This window comes from Tremella mesenterica (genome assembly GCF_000271645.1).
Source record: "Tremella mesenterica DSM 1558 unplaced genomic scaffold TREMEscaffold_21, whole genome shotgun sequence".
NCBI classification, from domain to species: Eukaryota; Fungi; Basidiomycota; class Tremellomycetes; order Tremellales; family Tremellaceae; genus Tremella; species Tremella mesenterica.
In genome coordinates, this window is record NW_006711245.1 from 1 (window position 1) to 14,890 (window position 14,890).

At 45.8% G+C, this 14,890-nt stretch overlaps 2 protein-coding genes across 2 annotated transcripts; one reads left to right on the top strand and one right to left on the bottom strand.

Moving 5' to 3' along the window:
• Positions 1-2,621: 2,621 nt before the first annotated feature.
• TREMEDRAFT_66324 (uncharacterized protein) lies at positions 2,622-3,458 on the bottom strand (the record flags this gene model as incomplete). Its single annotated transcript, XM_007008390.1, has 2 exons — positions 2,622-3,157; positions 3,302-3,458. The coding sequence occupies 2 exons, from the start codon at positions 3,456-3,458 to the stop codon at positions 2,622-2,624; spliced, it is 693 nt and encodes a 230-aa protein (XP_007008452.1).
• Positions 3,459-4,916: 1,458 nt separating this feature from the next.
• TREMEDRAFT_66325 (uncharacterized protein) lies at positions 4,917-6,556 on the top strand (the record flags this gene model as incomplete). Its single annotated transcript, XM_007008391.1, has 4 exons — positions 4,917-4,971; positions 5,064-5,285; positions 5,456-5,562; positions 5,981-6,556. The coding sequence occupies 4 exons, from the start codon at positions 4,917-4,919 to the stop codon at positions 6,554-6,556; spliced, it is 960 nt and encodes a 319-aa protein (XP_007008453.1).
• Between the last annotated feature and the right edge of the window lie 8,334 nt (positions 6,557-14,890).

A 14,890-nucleotide genomic window follows, 5' to 3' on the forward strand; every position in this document is an offset into this window, starting at 1 on the left:
TGGGGCTCCATGATCAATGTTTGACTAGTAATCTCGAAATTCGTCAGGCCGATGTCGAAGGGGCGTATTTAAACGGTAAACTCGATGTAGAAATTTACATGAAGTATCCCAAGGGGATAAAACCGAAGCCTGGATGTAATACCTTGAAGTTAGTCAAGTCTCTTTACGGGTTAAAGCAATCTGGTAGAACATGGTGGATTGAACTCGGGGAAGGATTATCTCACCTAGGTTTTTCAAGAATCGAATCAGATTGGGGTCTTTACTACAGACCAGAAGGGAAAATCGAAGGAAAGGGAGCAGCAATACTGCTAGCCTATGTCGATGATCTGGTATTAGCCACGAAGTCGAAGGAAGAAGCGAAGGAAATTTTCGATGGGCTAGGTAAAAGGTGGATAATAACCGACCTGGGGGAGATAAGTACTATCTTAGGTATGAAGGTAACAAGGAACAGAGAAGAAAAGACAATATGGTTAAACCAACCAGCATATATCGATAAGATAATTCAGAAGTTTCCAGAAAACGACTTACATCGAGACCGAAAAACGCCATTACCCCTTACTGCGAAAAATCCATCGATGTCGGAGGTGGAGAGTGAAATTCGACCATTTCAAGAATTAATAGGATGTCTACAGTGGTTAGCCACATGTACTCGACCCGACATATCATATGCCGCCTCATACCTTGCTAGGTACCTCACTAAACCGACGAAGAAAGTATGGGAAGAAGGGATAATGGTAATTACCTACCTTCGGTCCACTCGTTTACATGGTATTCGTCTCGGTGGCGAGGCTAGCGATCTAGCAGGATGGGTTGATGCCGATTGGGCAGGTTGTAAAGACACACGACGATCAACTACAGGTTGGATATTCATGATGAACAACTCACCGATAACCTGGAGTTCAAAAAGACAAGCTACAGTATCGTCGTCGACAGTCGAAGCAGAATACATCGCGATGGCTGAAGCAGCGAAGGAAGCTCAGTGGTTGAGAGGATTATTGAGGGAGATAGGCTATGATCAGCTAAATCCTACTACATTAAACTGCGATAACCAAGGATCGATATCACTGGCGAGAAAACCTGGTACTCACCAGAGGACAAAACATATCGATATTCGACATCATGCTCTTCGAGATCTAGTCAGTAATAAAGTTATTGAACTAGCATACGTCAGCACTGTCTATCAGAGAGCAGATGTACTTACGAAAGCTTTAGGTGGACCAGTACACTCGGTGAATATGTCAGCGATACGTGTAGAACCACCGAAGAAGAAAAACACTGGTTCAGTATACGTGACATTAGATGATGATGAAATCATCGATTACGATTATTCTGATTTCGAGGATCTAGGAGATCTGTCAGGTGGTACAGAGAACGAAGTGGTACCAGAGAGAGAAGTAGTACCAGAAGGAGAAGTGTGGGTGGAAGGAACTTCAGAGAAACCCACCGAAGGAAAAGTTCTCGTGAGCCAAAATGTAAAATTTTCAGGTGTACCTAAGAATGTGAGTAATTCGAAGATAGGTCAAAAACCACCGGTAGAACCTAGAGTCATTAGAGAGATGAAAGAGAAGAGTGAGAGAAGGGATAAGATGATACATAGTGGAGGTTCTACTCAACCTCCATCGTCAAATCCACGAATTTCGGGAACTTGGGCTGGTAACCAGCGACTTTATAACCACCGAGGACAGCCTCGATCTTTTCGTGGAGAGAGTCAACAGTATCAACGATCTCTTGTACCCTCGCATGGGTACCACCACCTTCCAATAGAGCGTTCCCTAGCAAAAGGAAATGTTTATCGAGGTTCGATTTCAAGATCCCCAGTTCAAATTGTACCTTCTGAGAGAGATCTCAAACTCAATAAAGTTCATGACATGACGAACAGTAATAAACTTACAGTCGGGAGGATTGCTGGGGAGCAACCTAAGGACAGGACGATCAGACGGTCCAGGAACCGAGGGAGTAGCGATAGTCGCGAGAACAGCAGGAGAAATTTGGGACATGATGATTTCGCTACTAATGATAGATATCGTCAGCCTGGTACTCGAAGCAATTTCATCGATTCTCGGGATCCTACTAGCAAACCTGAAGTTTTAAGAAGCAGAAAGAATAAAGGGAAGTTCAGAGAGTCAGAAATGAGAGATAGAAGTGGAGAAAGACGAAAGGTGGACATACCGTTAATTGGAGGTAAAAGTGATGAAGTAAAAGGAAAGATAGAGAAGAGTCAGTCGTCAGTAGTGAGTGGTAGCCACGTGTCAGAGCGGAGCCCCGCGGGGGGCCCCACAGAAATTCATTTCACGATTTCACCTACCACTACTACCACACACATAACACTCAATATTTCATCATTACTACCTTCTACATCATCACAAACCTCGCCGTCGCCATCGATAAATCGTCCGGGACTACTGCAGAGTCGTGCATTGTCCCGTGGGGGAGTGTTAGCCGATAGAATCGGGCCGGGACGGCCGAACCGCCGTTAGAATTACCCCTTCCGTCGAATATTTCTCCGTTCAACTTATCCTCTGAACTTTATTCGATCGTCTCTGGTTTTATGCGTGTGAGTGGAATGTGATAAGTATAGAGACATGTAGAATTGATGCATGCTCTTTTTCCCCTCTGTATTATCATCTAATTATAAGCGTTAACATTGATGGGTTTGAGGCTAATGCATTATGAGGTGTAGGCCTAGGGAGGTTCAAAACCATCTGAAACCTTGAGGAAAGTCCGTCCAGGAATGTAGCTGCTGCCTCCAAATAAGCAGTTGCTTGCTTCACCTCTTCCCTGAGATTGACCTCCAGATTTGATGCATCTGTCAATATCTCTTGAAGCTTCTCTTCACCTGGTTCCAAAGCGTTTTTAAGGCCTAAGAACAAAAGGTTTGTATCAGTCAGAAAACTTGTAACCTCATGTTCCACTGCTTGGATAGATTGTCTCACCAAATTTGCTAGATTTGACATGAGTTGAGGGAGGAGGTAAGAAATCAGGTCAGATGGATCGGGCCCGTCCCCGCTTAGTATGTGCTTGTGTAGTTTGGACAGTGCAAGACTGTTTTTTTCACACTGCCTTCTAGCAGCAGTCACTAGCGGCTTCAGAGGCTTTGGCTTATCTGCTAAGGAAGTAAGAAGGTCATACTCAACTTTACTTTCCATTTCAGGCATTGCTGAGTAGAGTTGTTGCTGCAAGTAGCTTCTGAAGTCCACAGAACTCTCAATGTCGCTGAGTGGGATAATCTTTAGATTTGAGCCGTCAACATTCCAATGGCGAAACAATAATTGATTGAGCAAGGTCCTTGTACGGAACTCACCTTCACCATCACCTGATACGAAAATGGAGGATGTGAAGTGATGTTCACTTGCAGCCCCGGTCGAAGGGGGCAGAGGCGGTTTCTCCTTCTCAATGGTTTCGGAGTACGAGATGTCCTGACTCCGAGGAACCAAAGGCAATCGTAATTCAAACACCATCTCCGTGGATTATCGAGATAGGTTAAGAGCGCCGGAGGTGGGTGGAATAGCTGGCCGTAATATAGCTGCAAAGTGGCGGGGGGACGTCCACAGCCTGGGAAACGCTGATAATCTGGGAAAGAAATGACATCATGGAGATGAATGAATCATGAGAAGGGATGTCATCATGAGAAGACATGACATCAAGAGAAGACATGACCTCAAGAGAAGACATGACCTCAAGAGAAGACATGACATCCTGAGAAGACATGACATCATGAGAAGACATGACATCATGAGAAAAGATGACACCATGAGGAGAGATGGGAAGAGATGACATAACGAGGAAGACTGGCATCATGAGAAAGAATCATTTGATAGAGGGCAATCACCCAAAAAGCCTTCCCACTGGTGAGGAATCTCCCGTCCATGCTTGACACCACTCATTCATACACGGTCAATCATCTCGGACCTTTCCTGTCACTACCAGTCCGTATAGCAAGATCAGATCTCACTAGCAGAGTCGATATTGACTCTTTTAGGACGGTTTACGTTCGCGGGCTCGCTACTCGGTCATGACATTTCCCTTCTTGAGAGGCTCACACAGAGGAAGGGGAATAAGGATATCCAAGATTGTCAGGGTGGTTCCTCATCCTCAGAGTAGACAGAAACTAGGCCGGGAGACATGGAACGCAATGCGACTTCCCTGGTACATATGAAGCCGCAGGTTGAAGCCGTAACTCCTATTTCTATCTATGAATATGATACACCATCTGTGGTAGACATCAAGATCAAATCCTTTGAGTGCATGCAGGTCAGAGGAACCAAGCAAATGACAAACCTCTAGCAGCTCAAGCTTTCTCACTCTCTTGGCGACAAATCTCAGCTGCTTGCTCAGACAAAGATTTGCTCATGGTGTTCTATGCTGGATTGAAGAAGGCAGGGAAAGGACCAAGTAAGGAACATCCCTGTGCTTGATGTGGATCAGTTGATCATTGGGTGGTAGACTGCTCAGTTCCTGCCTCCTCAAATCAGCAAGGTAGAACCAAGAAATGGAAGGGAAAGAAAGAAAAAGGTGGATGGAATGAGGTTGCCGCTCTGTAAAGGTGGGGTTATGACCTGAGAGCCAGGCGACGTCCACTTGGGGCACACCCCTAGTTCACTTGGGGCACAACCTGCCACAACACGTGGTCAGGTACACATAGGCCTCGGGGCTACTGAAACCCCGACGACGCGTCACACATGAACTCGCCACTGATCGGGGTTTTAGTAACGCCGAACTGCACCACAACGACGCGACATGTCTGCTCGCTACTGTTACGGGGTAACAACGAATCGAGAGAACTCTATCAAGTTCGACGGATTAGGATAGAGGAAAGCGGGAGTTGGAGGCAGTGCTGCAGTAGGTAGGGACGGGTTTTCCCCTTTCGAGATTTTCCCACTGGGTTTGCTCAAAAGCGGTTTTTTACCTGTCCAAGTATGTACATAGACGCTTGCAGTAGGACTGAGAAGAGGAGACGGATACCTGTAGACAGTATATAGTACAATCAGCAAGGTACCAACTTTGCTGATTCTTCAATATCATTCTTTGGCTACATTGATTGCAGAGGAGACACGATTCATTAGCACCAGAGCCCCTAGATTTCCACGAGACATCCATCGAGTTCGACCCAACCTGCGACTTAGTCGTCGTGTTTCCAGTACCGTTACAAGTTGAAGAATCAGCCTTACGCACCTTGGGTCGAATCGGAGAGTGCTGTATGCTCACCAGAGGGAAAGCGCGGAAAATGATACCAGAAAAAGAGGAGTTGGAACAAGGGCTGGTCCCAGAGGAAGAAATACCAACAAGTTCTTCGAGAAGTACCATTTCACATGATTTCACTTCTACCACCACTACCCCAGATCCGCTAAATGAATTATCGCAGCAGTTGTCACAATTGTTAGCCATTATGACAATGCAACAAAAGGAACAAAATGCATTAAGGGAAGAACTGGCTACGATGAAAGCTGACTGACAGAACCAACAGCTACTCACATCGAAAGGGGCAAGTTCGATCGAAATCGAAGAAAACAAGCCGTATTTGGAGCCAAAACTTACCAACAACGAATGAACAGGAAAAACCAGGTGTGCGGATCCACCTACCTTCAGTGGAGAACGAGGAGAATTGGACAACTTCCTTGCAGCATGCCACATGAACTTCGAATTCAAAGGGGCAGAGTATGCCACCGATCGCAGAAAGATCCTGTTCATGTACGGGTATCTTCGAGGCACTCCTCAAATGCTTCTAACCCCGGCCATAACCAATCCAAGTATATGGAATTCGACCGAATGGCTAGAGAGCTACGACAAATTCATCCAGCATTTACGAACTCAATTTGGAGACAGTAACATGGCAGGTACGGCTATGAGGAAATTGCAAGAGTTAAGACAGACTGATACGGCCGCCGAGTATTTTGCCAACTTTGAACTTTGGTCCACACACCTTGGAAAGGTACCAGATGCAATGAAAATCGCCTCAGCCATACAGGGCCTGAAGGAAGAGCTACTGAAGGTGGTAGTGGTAAATAACACCGACCCTCGAACCAAATCGGACTGGATCTATTTCAAACAGCATGTGATAGGGACTGAGGAGAACCAACGGATGGCTGAAACGATGATTGCAGCGAATCGATGGGCTGCTAGACGCAAACATGAGACGACCTGGCTTCCCCCTCGATCGAATTCGATGCGATTGGATACTAGTCCGCCCAACCCGGTAGAACGCCACTCACAATCGACTGGTAGAGGACCCTTGCCCGGTGGAAAACCAGGGATGATGAATTATGGTCTACCAAATGACCCTCCGGTCACTTGGACAGAGGACGGAGGACGTCTCAGCGAGAACGAAATGACTTGGAGGAGGGAGAACCGACGTCGTCTCAAATGTAGAAGTCCAGAACATTACACCAACAACTGTCCAAATGGAGGAAATACGAGGAACAACATTAGGGGATCCCCAAACCCGCATAGCTCACCAATTCCTAGTGGATCAAACTCGATCCCAACCGGATCCAAAGGGCCATTAGTTCGGGGAATGGCGGTGACCTTTGAAGAAGAGGGAAACGAATACCTGGCCTAAGTGATGCGACCACTTGCGGCCAGGATCTAACAGAATCGCACAAAATTCAACTACCAATAGATCTCAGTAATGACTCGGCTATAATATACATAAAAATACAGACAGAAGAAGATACCCTACAATTTGGAATGTTGATTGATACCGGAGCTACCGGAAGATACGTACAGCCGGCCTGTCCATTATACCATTTATTCCCAAAAAGACAGTATCAGGAACCACGGAAGATCAGGTTCCTCGATGGAACAACCGCGACGTTAGTGACCGAGTATGTAGAAGCTGAATTGGATTTAGGAGAAGGACTCAAGATTGCGACTCAATTGGATGTGATGGCATACGAAGGCCCCGAGGTACTGGTGGGATTGGATTTCTTGAAACAGTTTAGGGCAAGGATCGATTGTGGAAAGGGATTGATCGAGTTCGACGGAATCGGACAAGATAACGGTTGGAAGTATCCGAGGTTGGAGGAAGGATTGATAAGAGGAACAGCATTGGAAAAAGGAGAAGATGAGATGAGCGAAGAAGAGTTACGACAAGTCATACCGACACAATGGCACCAATACCTGGAGCTATTCAAAGTGGAACGAGCCAGAAAACTACCACCAAGAAGAGAATGTGATCACGAGATCGAATTGACCCCCGGAGCAGAACTAAAACCAGGACCAATCTACCAACTGGATGAACATGGGGATGCATTCCTGAAGCAGTGGATCAACGACGGTTTGGCCAGCGGCCATCTACGAGGAAGTAAATCACCTTATGGATCTCCTGTATTCCTGGTTCCAAAAAAGGGAGTGATTCCCTATCGAGTGGTAACGGATTATCGGGCGCTTAACAAGGTAACCGTTAAGGATTCATACCCAATGCCACTCATCTCGACACTACTCGATCGACTTCAATTGGGAAGGATCTTCACTAAACTCAATTTGAAAGGGGCTTACCAGTTAGTCAGAATAAAGGAAGGAGATGAACATAAAGCTGCCTTACGAACAAGATACGGCAGTTTTGAGAGCACAGTCCTAAGGGATGGGTTGTGTAATGCACCAGCCACCTTTCAGAACTTCCTACAAGACATGTTTCACAATCTACTTGACGAAGGGGTAGTAGTTTATATTGACGACATCACGGTATACTCCGACACGATCGAAAACCATCAGATAATTGTCCAAAAGGTGTTAGATCGACTACTGGAAAACGATTTGGTCGTCAGTCCGAGGAAATGCGAATGGAGTTCGAATGAAGTGAAGTTCCTGGGGTATGTAATAGGACACGAGCGGATCGAAATGGATCAAGAAAAGGTGAAAGCCATTCTAGAATGGGGAGAACCCATGACAGTCCGGGATACTCAAGTGTTCTTGGGCTTTGCGAATTTCTATCGAAGGTTTATCAAGGGGTTTTTGCATATTGTGGGACCTCTCACACGATTGACCAGGAAGGATCAAGCTTGGAACTGGACACAAGAATGCCAAAAGGCTTTTGACGATCTAAAGAAAACATTCACCACAGCACCAGTACTTCGACATTTTGATAGGACCCGACCGACTTGGATCGAAACCGATGGATCCGACTGCGCGATAGGTGCAATAGCGTCTCAAAGATTCCCTCACCCATCAATAAAAGGAACCACCGAACTTCACCCAGTTGCGTATTGGTCTCGAGCAATGACACCCTGTGAACTAAACTACACGGTAGGAGAGAAAGAATTACTAGCCATCGTGGACTGCTTGGTCGCCTGGAGGCCCTACTTGGCCAACAGTAGTGATGTTATAAAAGTCATTACTGATCACAAGAACCTAGAATACTTCCAAAGCAAACGACAACTAAATCGAAGGCAGATGAGATGGTTGGAAATATTGGGAGACTTCAACATAGAGATCACTTACCGACCAGGCAGCAAAAATGGGGGAGCAGATGCTCTGACTAGACGAGGAGATTATCATCCGGGAAGGAGTAGCAAGGACCCAGACCTAAACAAAGGTAACTGGCTACAATTGCTACCGACACACGAACAAATTGAATCGAATTCGATGGACTCAGAACACAAAGGACCAAGACACATAGTAAGAGGAGCAATCCGGGGAAGACTCATTATTCGGACTCATCAAGAACGGACTGAAAGATTCAGAAGACATAGCAAACATACGACAACTAGGACTGCAAATGACACAGACACATAGCAAACCGAGCACACAGAACACACAGAACACACAGAACACACAGAGCACACAGAAGACACAGGACACACAGAAGACACAGGCTAGCAGCGAGACACCAATAGTATCATGGACACAGAGCGGATTACTCTTGTACAAAAACAGAGTAGTTATACCAGAGGGACAGGCAAGATTAGAAGTAATGAAAGCAAGACACGATTCGATACTAGTGGGTCACCCAGGAAGAGACAAAACTATCACCATGGTCAAAGAGGACTATTACTGGCCACATTTGGACGAGTATATTGCGAAATACGTAAAAGGATGTGAGATCTGTGACCGACATAAGACTCATCGACATCAGCCGTATGGACATCTAGTCTCTTTACCAGTACCCACACTCCCGTGGACAGATATCTCTATGGATATGGTGGGACCCCTACCAAAATCGACCGAGTTCGACGCGATACTAGTGATAGTCGATCGACTGACCAAGATGGCTAGATTTATTCCATGTACAACTGGACTAACAGCGAACAAAGTGGCCGACATCTACATCAAGGAGATCTTTTCAAAACATGGAGTACCTCGAACAATTGTATCAGATAGAGGGACTCAATTTACAGCGGAAATTTGGAAGGAGATATGTCAGTTCTTGGGAATAAAGAACTTATATTCAACTGCGTATCACCCTCAAACAGATGGACAAACTGAGCGAGTAAATCAACATATGGAAATCCTGCTCGGGATGTATATAAACTACAACATGGACAACTGGGATCAACTTCTACCAATTGCTGAGTTTGCCTATAACTGTTCGCCACATAGTAGCCACGGTTTGTGTCCCTTTGAAGCCTGTTACGGCTATGTGCCACACTACGATATCCATTTGCACGATATTCGATCGAAGTCAAACAAGTTGGAGAAGAAATGGAGAGATATGGGAGAATTACATGCGGCTGTTCAAGAACAGGTCAGGATGGCTAATGAGATTAGTGGGGAATATTACAACAGGAGGCACAAGAGCATTCCAGAAGAATTCAGAGAGGGAGAACAGGTACTACTGAGTACGAAGTATCTTACGACGGAACGACCCAGTCGAAAATTAGAAGCAAAAGACATGTCACGCCTGCGGGTAGACTGCGGTAGCAAAGGACTGCCTTGGGAACTGAGGGGTTTAGTCTCTGGCTCGTGGACCTTGGTGACTGCCTTAGGTACTGAGGGTTCGAGAGGTTGGGTTAGAACCAACTGAGTGACTTATCAAACGAGGGGAAGGGAATTGAAAAGATACATTGCTGAAGAAGAAACTACAGTACTAGATAGGGTTTAAATACTAAAATCAGCCTTTTCCAAGAGGCTCGTGCAGACCTGCGGAATACGAGCGCTCTGAATCGTCCTGCACTGTCCTGCATGCATTGCCATGCATCCCACCGATTACCACTGATATCCTACGATGCCATATCTGCGTTTATGTCACGAGACCAACTAACCAGCATTGGGACGATATAACAGTGCCCTTCAGAGGCAGCGGTCTAAACCACTGTGCTAAAAGGCCTATTAACCGGCGGTTACTGCATACCGCCGGTCGCTGGTTAAATACCCAACCCATCATATCACTATCACTATCAAACTGTCTTGTCACTTCGTGACATTATGCCTTCCCTTTCAGCCCCATCTGGGGCCCCAACAGGGAAGGGTACGATAGGCCGAAAACTTTCTCCGAGAGGGAGGTTTTCCAAGTAGGGACTGAATTCGACCCAGCCCACCCTGGGAGTCGAACCCAGGATCCTACCCGTAACCGCCGGTTAATCTGTCACGAGACCAACTAACCAGCATTGGGACGATATAACAGTGCCCTTCAGAGGCAGCGGTCTAAACCACTGTGCTAAAAGGCCTATTAACCGGCGGTTACTGCATACCGCCGGTCGCTGGTTAAATACCCAACCCATCATATCACTATCACTATCAAACTGTCTTGTCACTTCGTGACAGTTTACCTACGTCCTACTATGATATCCTATTTGATGCACCGGAATGTTAACTTATAATTAGATGATGATACAGAGGGGAAAAAGAGCATGCATCAATTCTACATGTCTCTATACTTATCACATTCCACTCACACGCATTAAACCAGAGACGATCGAATAAAGTTCAGAGGATAAGTTGAACGGAGAAATATTCGACGGAAGGGGTAATTCTAACGGCGGTTCGGCCGTCCTGGCCCGATTCTATCGGCTAACACTCCCCCACGGGACAATGCACGACTCTGCAGTAGTCCCGGACGATTTATCGATGGCGACGGCAAGGTTTGTGATGGTGTAGAAGGTAGTAATGATGAAATATTGAGTGTTATGTGTGTGGTAGTAGTGGTAGGTGAAATCGTGAAATGAATTTCTGTGGGGCCCCCTGCGGGGCTCCGCTCTGACACGTGGCTACCACTCACCGGTACCGACGACTGACTCTTCTCTATCTTTCCTTTTACTTCATCACTTTTATCTCCAATTATCGGTATGTCCATCTTTCGTCTTTCTCCACTTCTATCTCTCATTTCTGACTCTCTGAACTTCCCTTTATCCTGTCTGCTTCTTAAAACTTCAGGTTTGCTAGTAGGATCCCGAGAATCGATGAAATTGCTTCGAGTACCTGGCTGACGATATCTATCATTAGTAGCAAAATCGTCATGTCCCAAATTTCTCCTGCTGTTCTCGCGACTGTCGCTACTCCTTCGGTTCCTGGACCATCTGACCGTCCTGCTCTTAGGTTGCTCCCCAGCAATCCTCCCGACTGTAAGTCTGTCTGTCATAATGTGAGCTTTATTGAGTTTGAGATCTTTCTCAGAAGGTACAATTCGAACTGGGGATTTTGAAATCGAACCTCGATAAACATTTCCTTTTGCTAGGGAACGCTCTTTTGGAAGGTGGTGATACTCATGCGAGGGTACAAGAGATCGTTGATTCGGTTGACTCTCTCCACAAAAAGATCGAGGCTGTCCTCGGTGGTTATAAAGTCGCTGGTTACCAGCCCAGGTTCCCGAAATTCGTGGATTTGACGATGGAGGTTGAGTAGTACCTCCTCTATGTATCATCTTATCCCTTCTCTTACTCTTCTCTTTCATCTCTCTAATGACTCTAGGTTCTACCGGTGGTTTTTGACCTATCTTCGAATTACTCACATTCTTAGGTACACCTGAAAATTTTACATTTTGGCTCACAAGAAGTTTTCCTTCGGTGGTTCCCTCGGTGGGTTTCTCTGAAGTTCCTTCCACCCACACTTCTTTATCTGATACTACTTCTCTCTCTGGTACCACTTCGTTCTCTGTACCACCTGACAGATCTCCTAGGTCCTCGAATTCAGAATAATCGTAATCGATGATTTCATCATCATCTAATGTCACGTATACTGAACCAATGTTTTTCTTCTTCGGTGGTTCTACACGTATCGCTGTCATATTCACCGAATGTACTGGTCCACCTAAAGCTTTCGTAAGTACATCTGCTCTCTGATAGACAGTGCTGACGTATGCTAGTTCAATAACTTTATTACTGACTAGATCTCGAAGAGCATGATGTCGAATATCGATATGTTTTGTCCTCTGGTGAGTACCAGGTTTTCTCGCCAGTGATATCGATCCTTGGTTATCGCAGTTTAATATAGTAGGATTTAGCTGATCGTAGCCTATCTCCCTCAGTAATCCTCTCAACCACTGAGCCTCCTTCGCTGCTTCAGCCATCGCGATGTATTCTGCTTCGACTGTCGACGACGATACCGTAGCTTGTCTTTTTGAACTCCAGGTTATCGGTGAGTTGTTCATCATGAATATCCAACCTGTAGTTGATCGTCGTGTGTCTTTACAACCTGCCCAATCGGCATCAACCCATCCTGCTAGATCACTAGCCTTGCCACCAAGACGAATACCATGTAAACGAGTGGACCGAAGGTAGGTAATTACCATTATCCCTTCTTCCCATACTTTCTTCGTCGGTTTGGTGAGGTACCTAGCAAGGTATGAAGCTGCATATGATATGTCGGGTCGAGTACATGTGGCTAACCACTGTAGACATCCTATTAATTCTTGAAATGGTCGAATTTCACTCTCCACTTCCGACATCGAAGGATTTTTCACAGTAAGAGGTAACGGTGTTTTTCGATCTCGATGTAAGTCGTTTTCTGGAAACTTTTGAACTATCTTATCGATATATGCTGGTTGGTTCAACCATATTGTCTTTTCTTCTCTGTTCCTTGTTACCTTCATACCTAAGATAGTACTTATCTCCCCCAGGTCGGTTATTATCCACCTTTTTCCTAGCCCATCGAAAATTTCTTTTGCTTCTTCCTTCGATTTCGTGGCTAATACCAGATCATCGACATAGGCTAGCAGTATTGCTGCTCCCTTTCCTTCGATTTTCCCTTCTGGTCTGTAGTAAAGACTCCAATCTGACTCGATTCTTGAAAAACCTAGGTGAGATAATCCTTCCCCGAGTTCAATCCACCATGTTCTACCAGATTGCTTTAACCCGTAAAGAGACTTGACTAACTTCAAGGTATTACATCCAGGTTTCGGTTTTATCCCTTTGGGATACTTCATATAAATTTCGACATCGAGTTTACCATTTAAATACGCTCCTTCGACATCGGCCTGACGAATTTCGAGATCTTCGGTGGCCGCTATAGTCAAGAGTATTCGTAATGACCCCGATCTACCGACAGGTGCGAATGTCTCTTCGTAATCGACGCCTGGTACCTGTGAGAATCCTTGAGCTACCAGTCTGGATTTATACTTTAGTAGGTTTCCTTCTGAATCTGTCTTCACTTTGAATACCCATTTACAGCCTATGGCTTTACGACCCGGTGGAAGTACTGTTTCCACCCATGTTTCTTTAGATTCGATGTTAGATATCTCTTTCTCCATGGATTCCAGCCATTTTTCACTATCTGGGCCGTTTACTGCTTCTTCAGGAGAGACAGGATCAATGAGAGAAGTGTCACTTTCGATACCTGCGATAGAGGCGAGTGCGACTAACCTATTAGGCTCGCGACCGAATTCCAGAAACGAGTCTGTTAGGCCTGCAAAACGATGGGGGGGTCGAATAATTCGTCCGTGACGAGTCGTCAGGATCCCCTCGTCCCCATCATTTCTTCCTTCCTTATCATTTCTCTCATTTTTGACGATATCGTTCTCATAGATCCAATTTCCTCCCCAAATGCCCTGTCCACGTCGTCTTTCAGTGGGTTGTGGACCTGTATTAGGTGAGTTGTCTCTTTCGACATCATTTCCTTGTTCATTATCGATATTTTCCTGTTCGCCACTTTCTGAGCGGTCGTCAGGTAAAACTTCTTCGTTGACGACGGGGTCTAGGTCCACTTCGATGGCGTCAAGAGGGGTTTGGATGACATCTGGCGACTCTCTAGTCGTCACCATTCGTCCTGTCGAGCGACGAACGTCTCGTGAGTGTTCAATTCGTCCCGATTCGTCCAGTCTAACGATCCAACCGCTCACACCCTCATCCTGACCTAGTATAATGGCTGACGACCCCCTAGGTATCGTGAAGTTCGACTTCAGCCTTATCTCCCTTGGTATCTGAACGAAACATCGTTCACCGAACCTCGACATGCTATCTAGATTGGTGTCTCTTCCTGTGAGTGATGTCCACCCTGATTTTCCAGTAACACCAATCGATGTTTTCATGATTATAATGGCGGCGTATCTGACAGCATAGGACCAATACTCGTTGGGTAGTCCTGAGTCGAATAACATCGTTGATACCATCCCCTTCAAGGTACGTATCATTCTCTCCGCCACTCCATTCAATTCCGGTGTGTATCTTGGTGTGATGTAGTGGTTGATCCCTGCTGACAGGTAGAATTCCCTCATATCGAGACTATCGAATTCCCCTCCCCCATCAGACCTAATCACCCTCACCCTTTCACCAAGCTGTTTCTCTAATTTCGAGATACACTGTCGAACGATATCTGACGATTCGTTCTTCGTCGTTATTGGTATTGCGAATACAATTCGACTCGCCCTTTCCACACCAACAAAGAAATATCGTTCACCTTTTATCGCCGGACCGAACGGGCCAGCAATATCGACATCCATTCCTACTCCTTCACCGTCTCCTCTTAACATTGGTGCTTCTTTATTCTTCGGTAGACGCGTTATCTTGGCCTGCATACAGGCGGG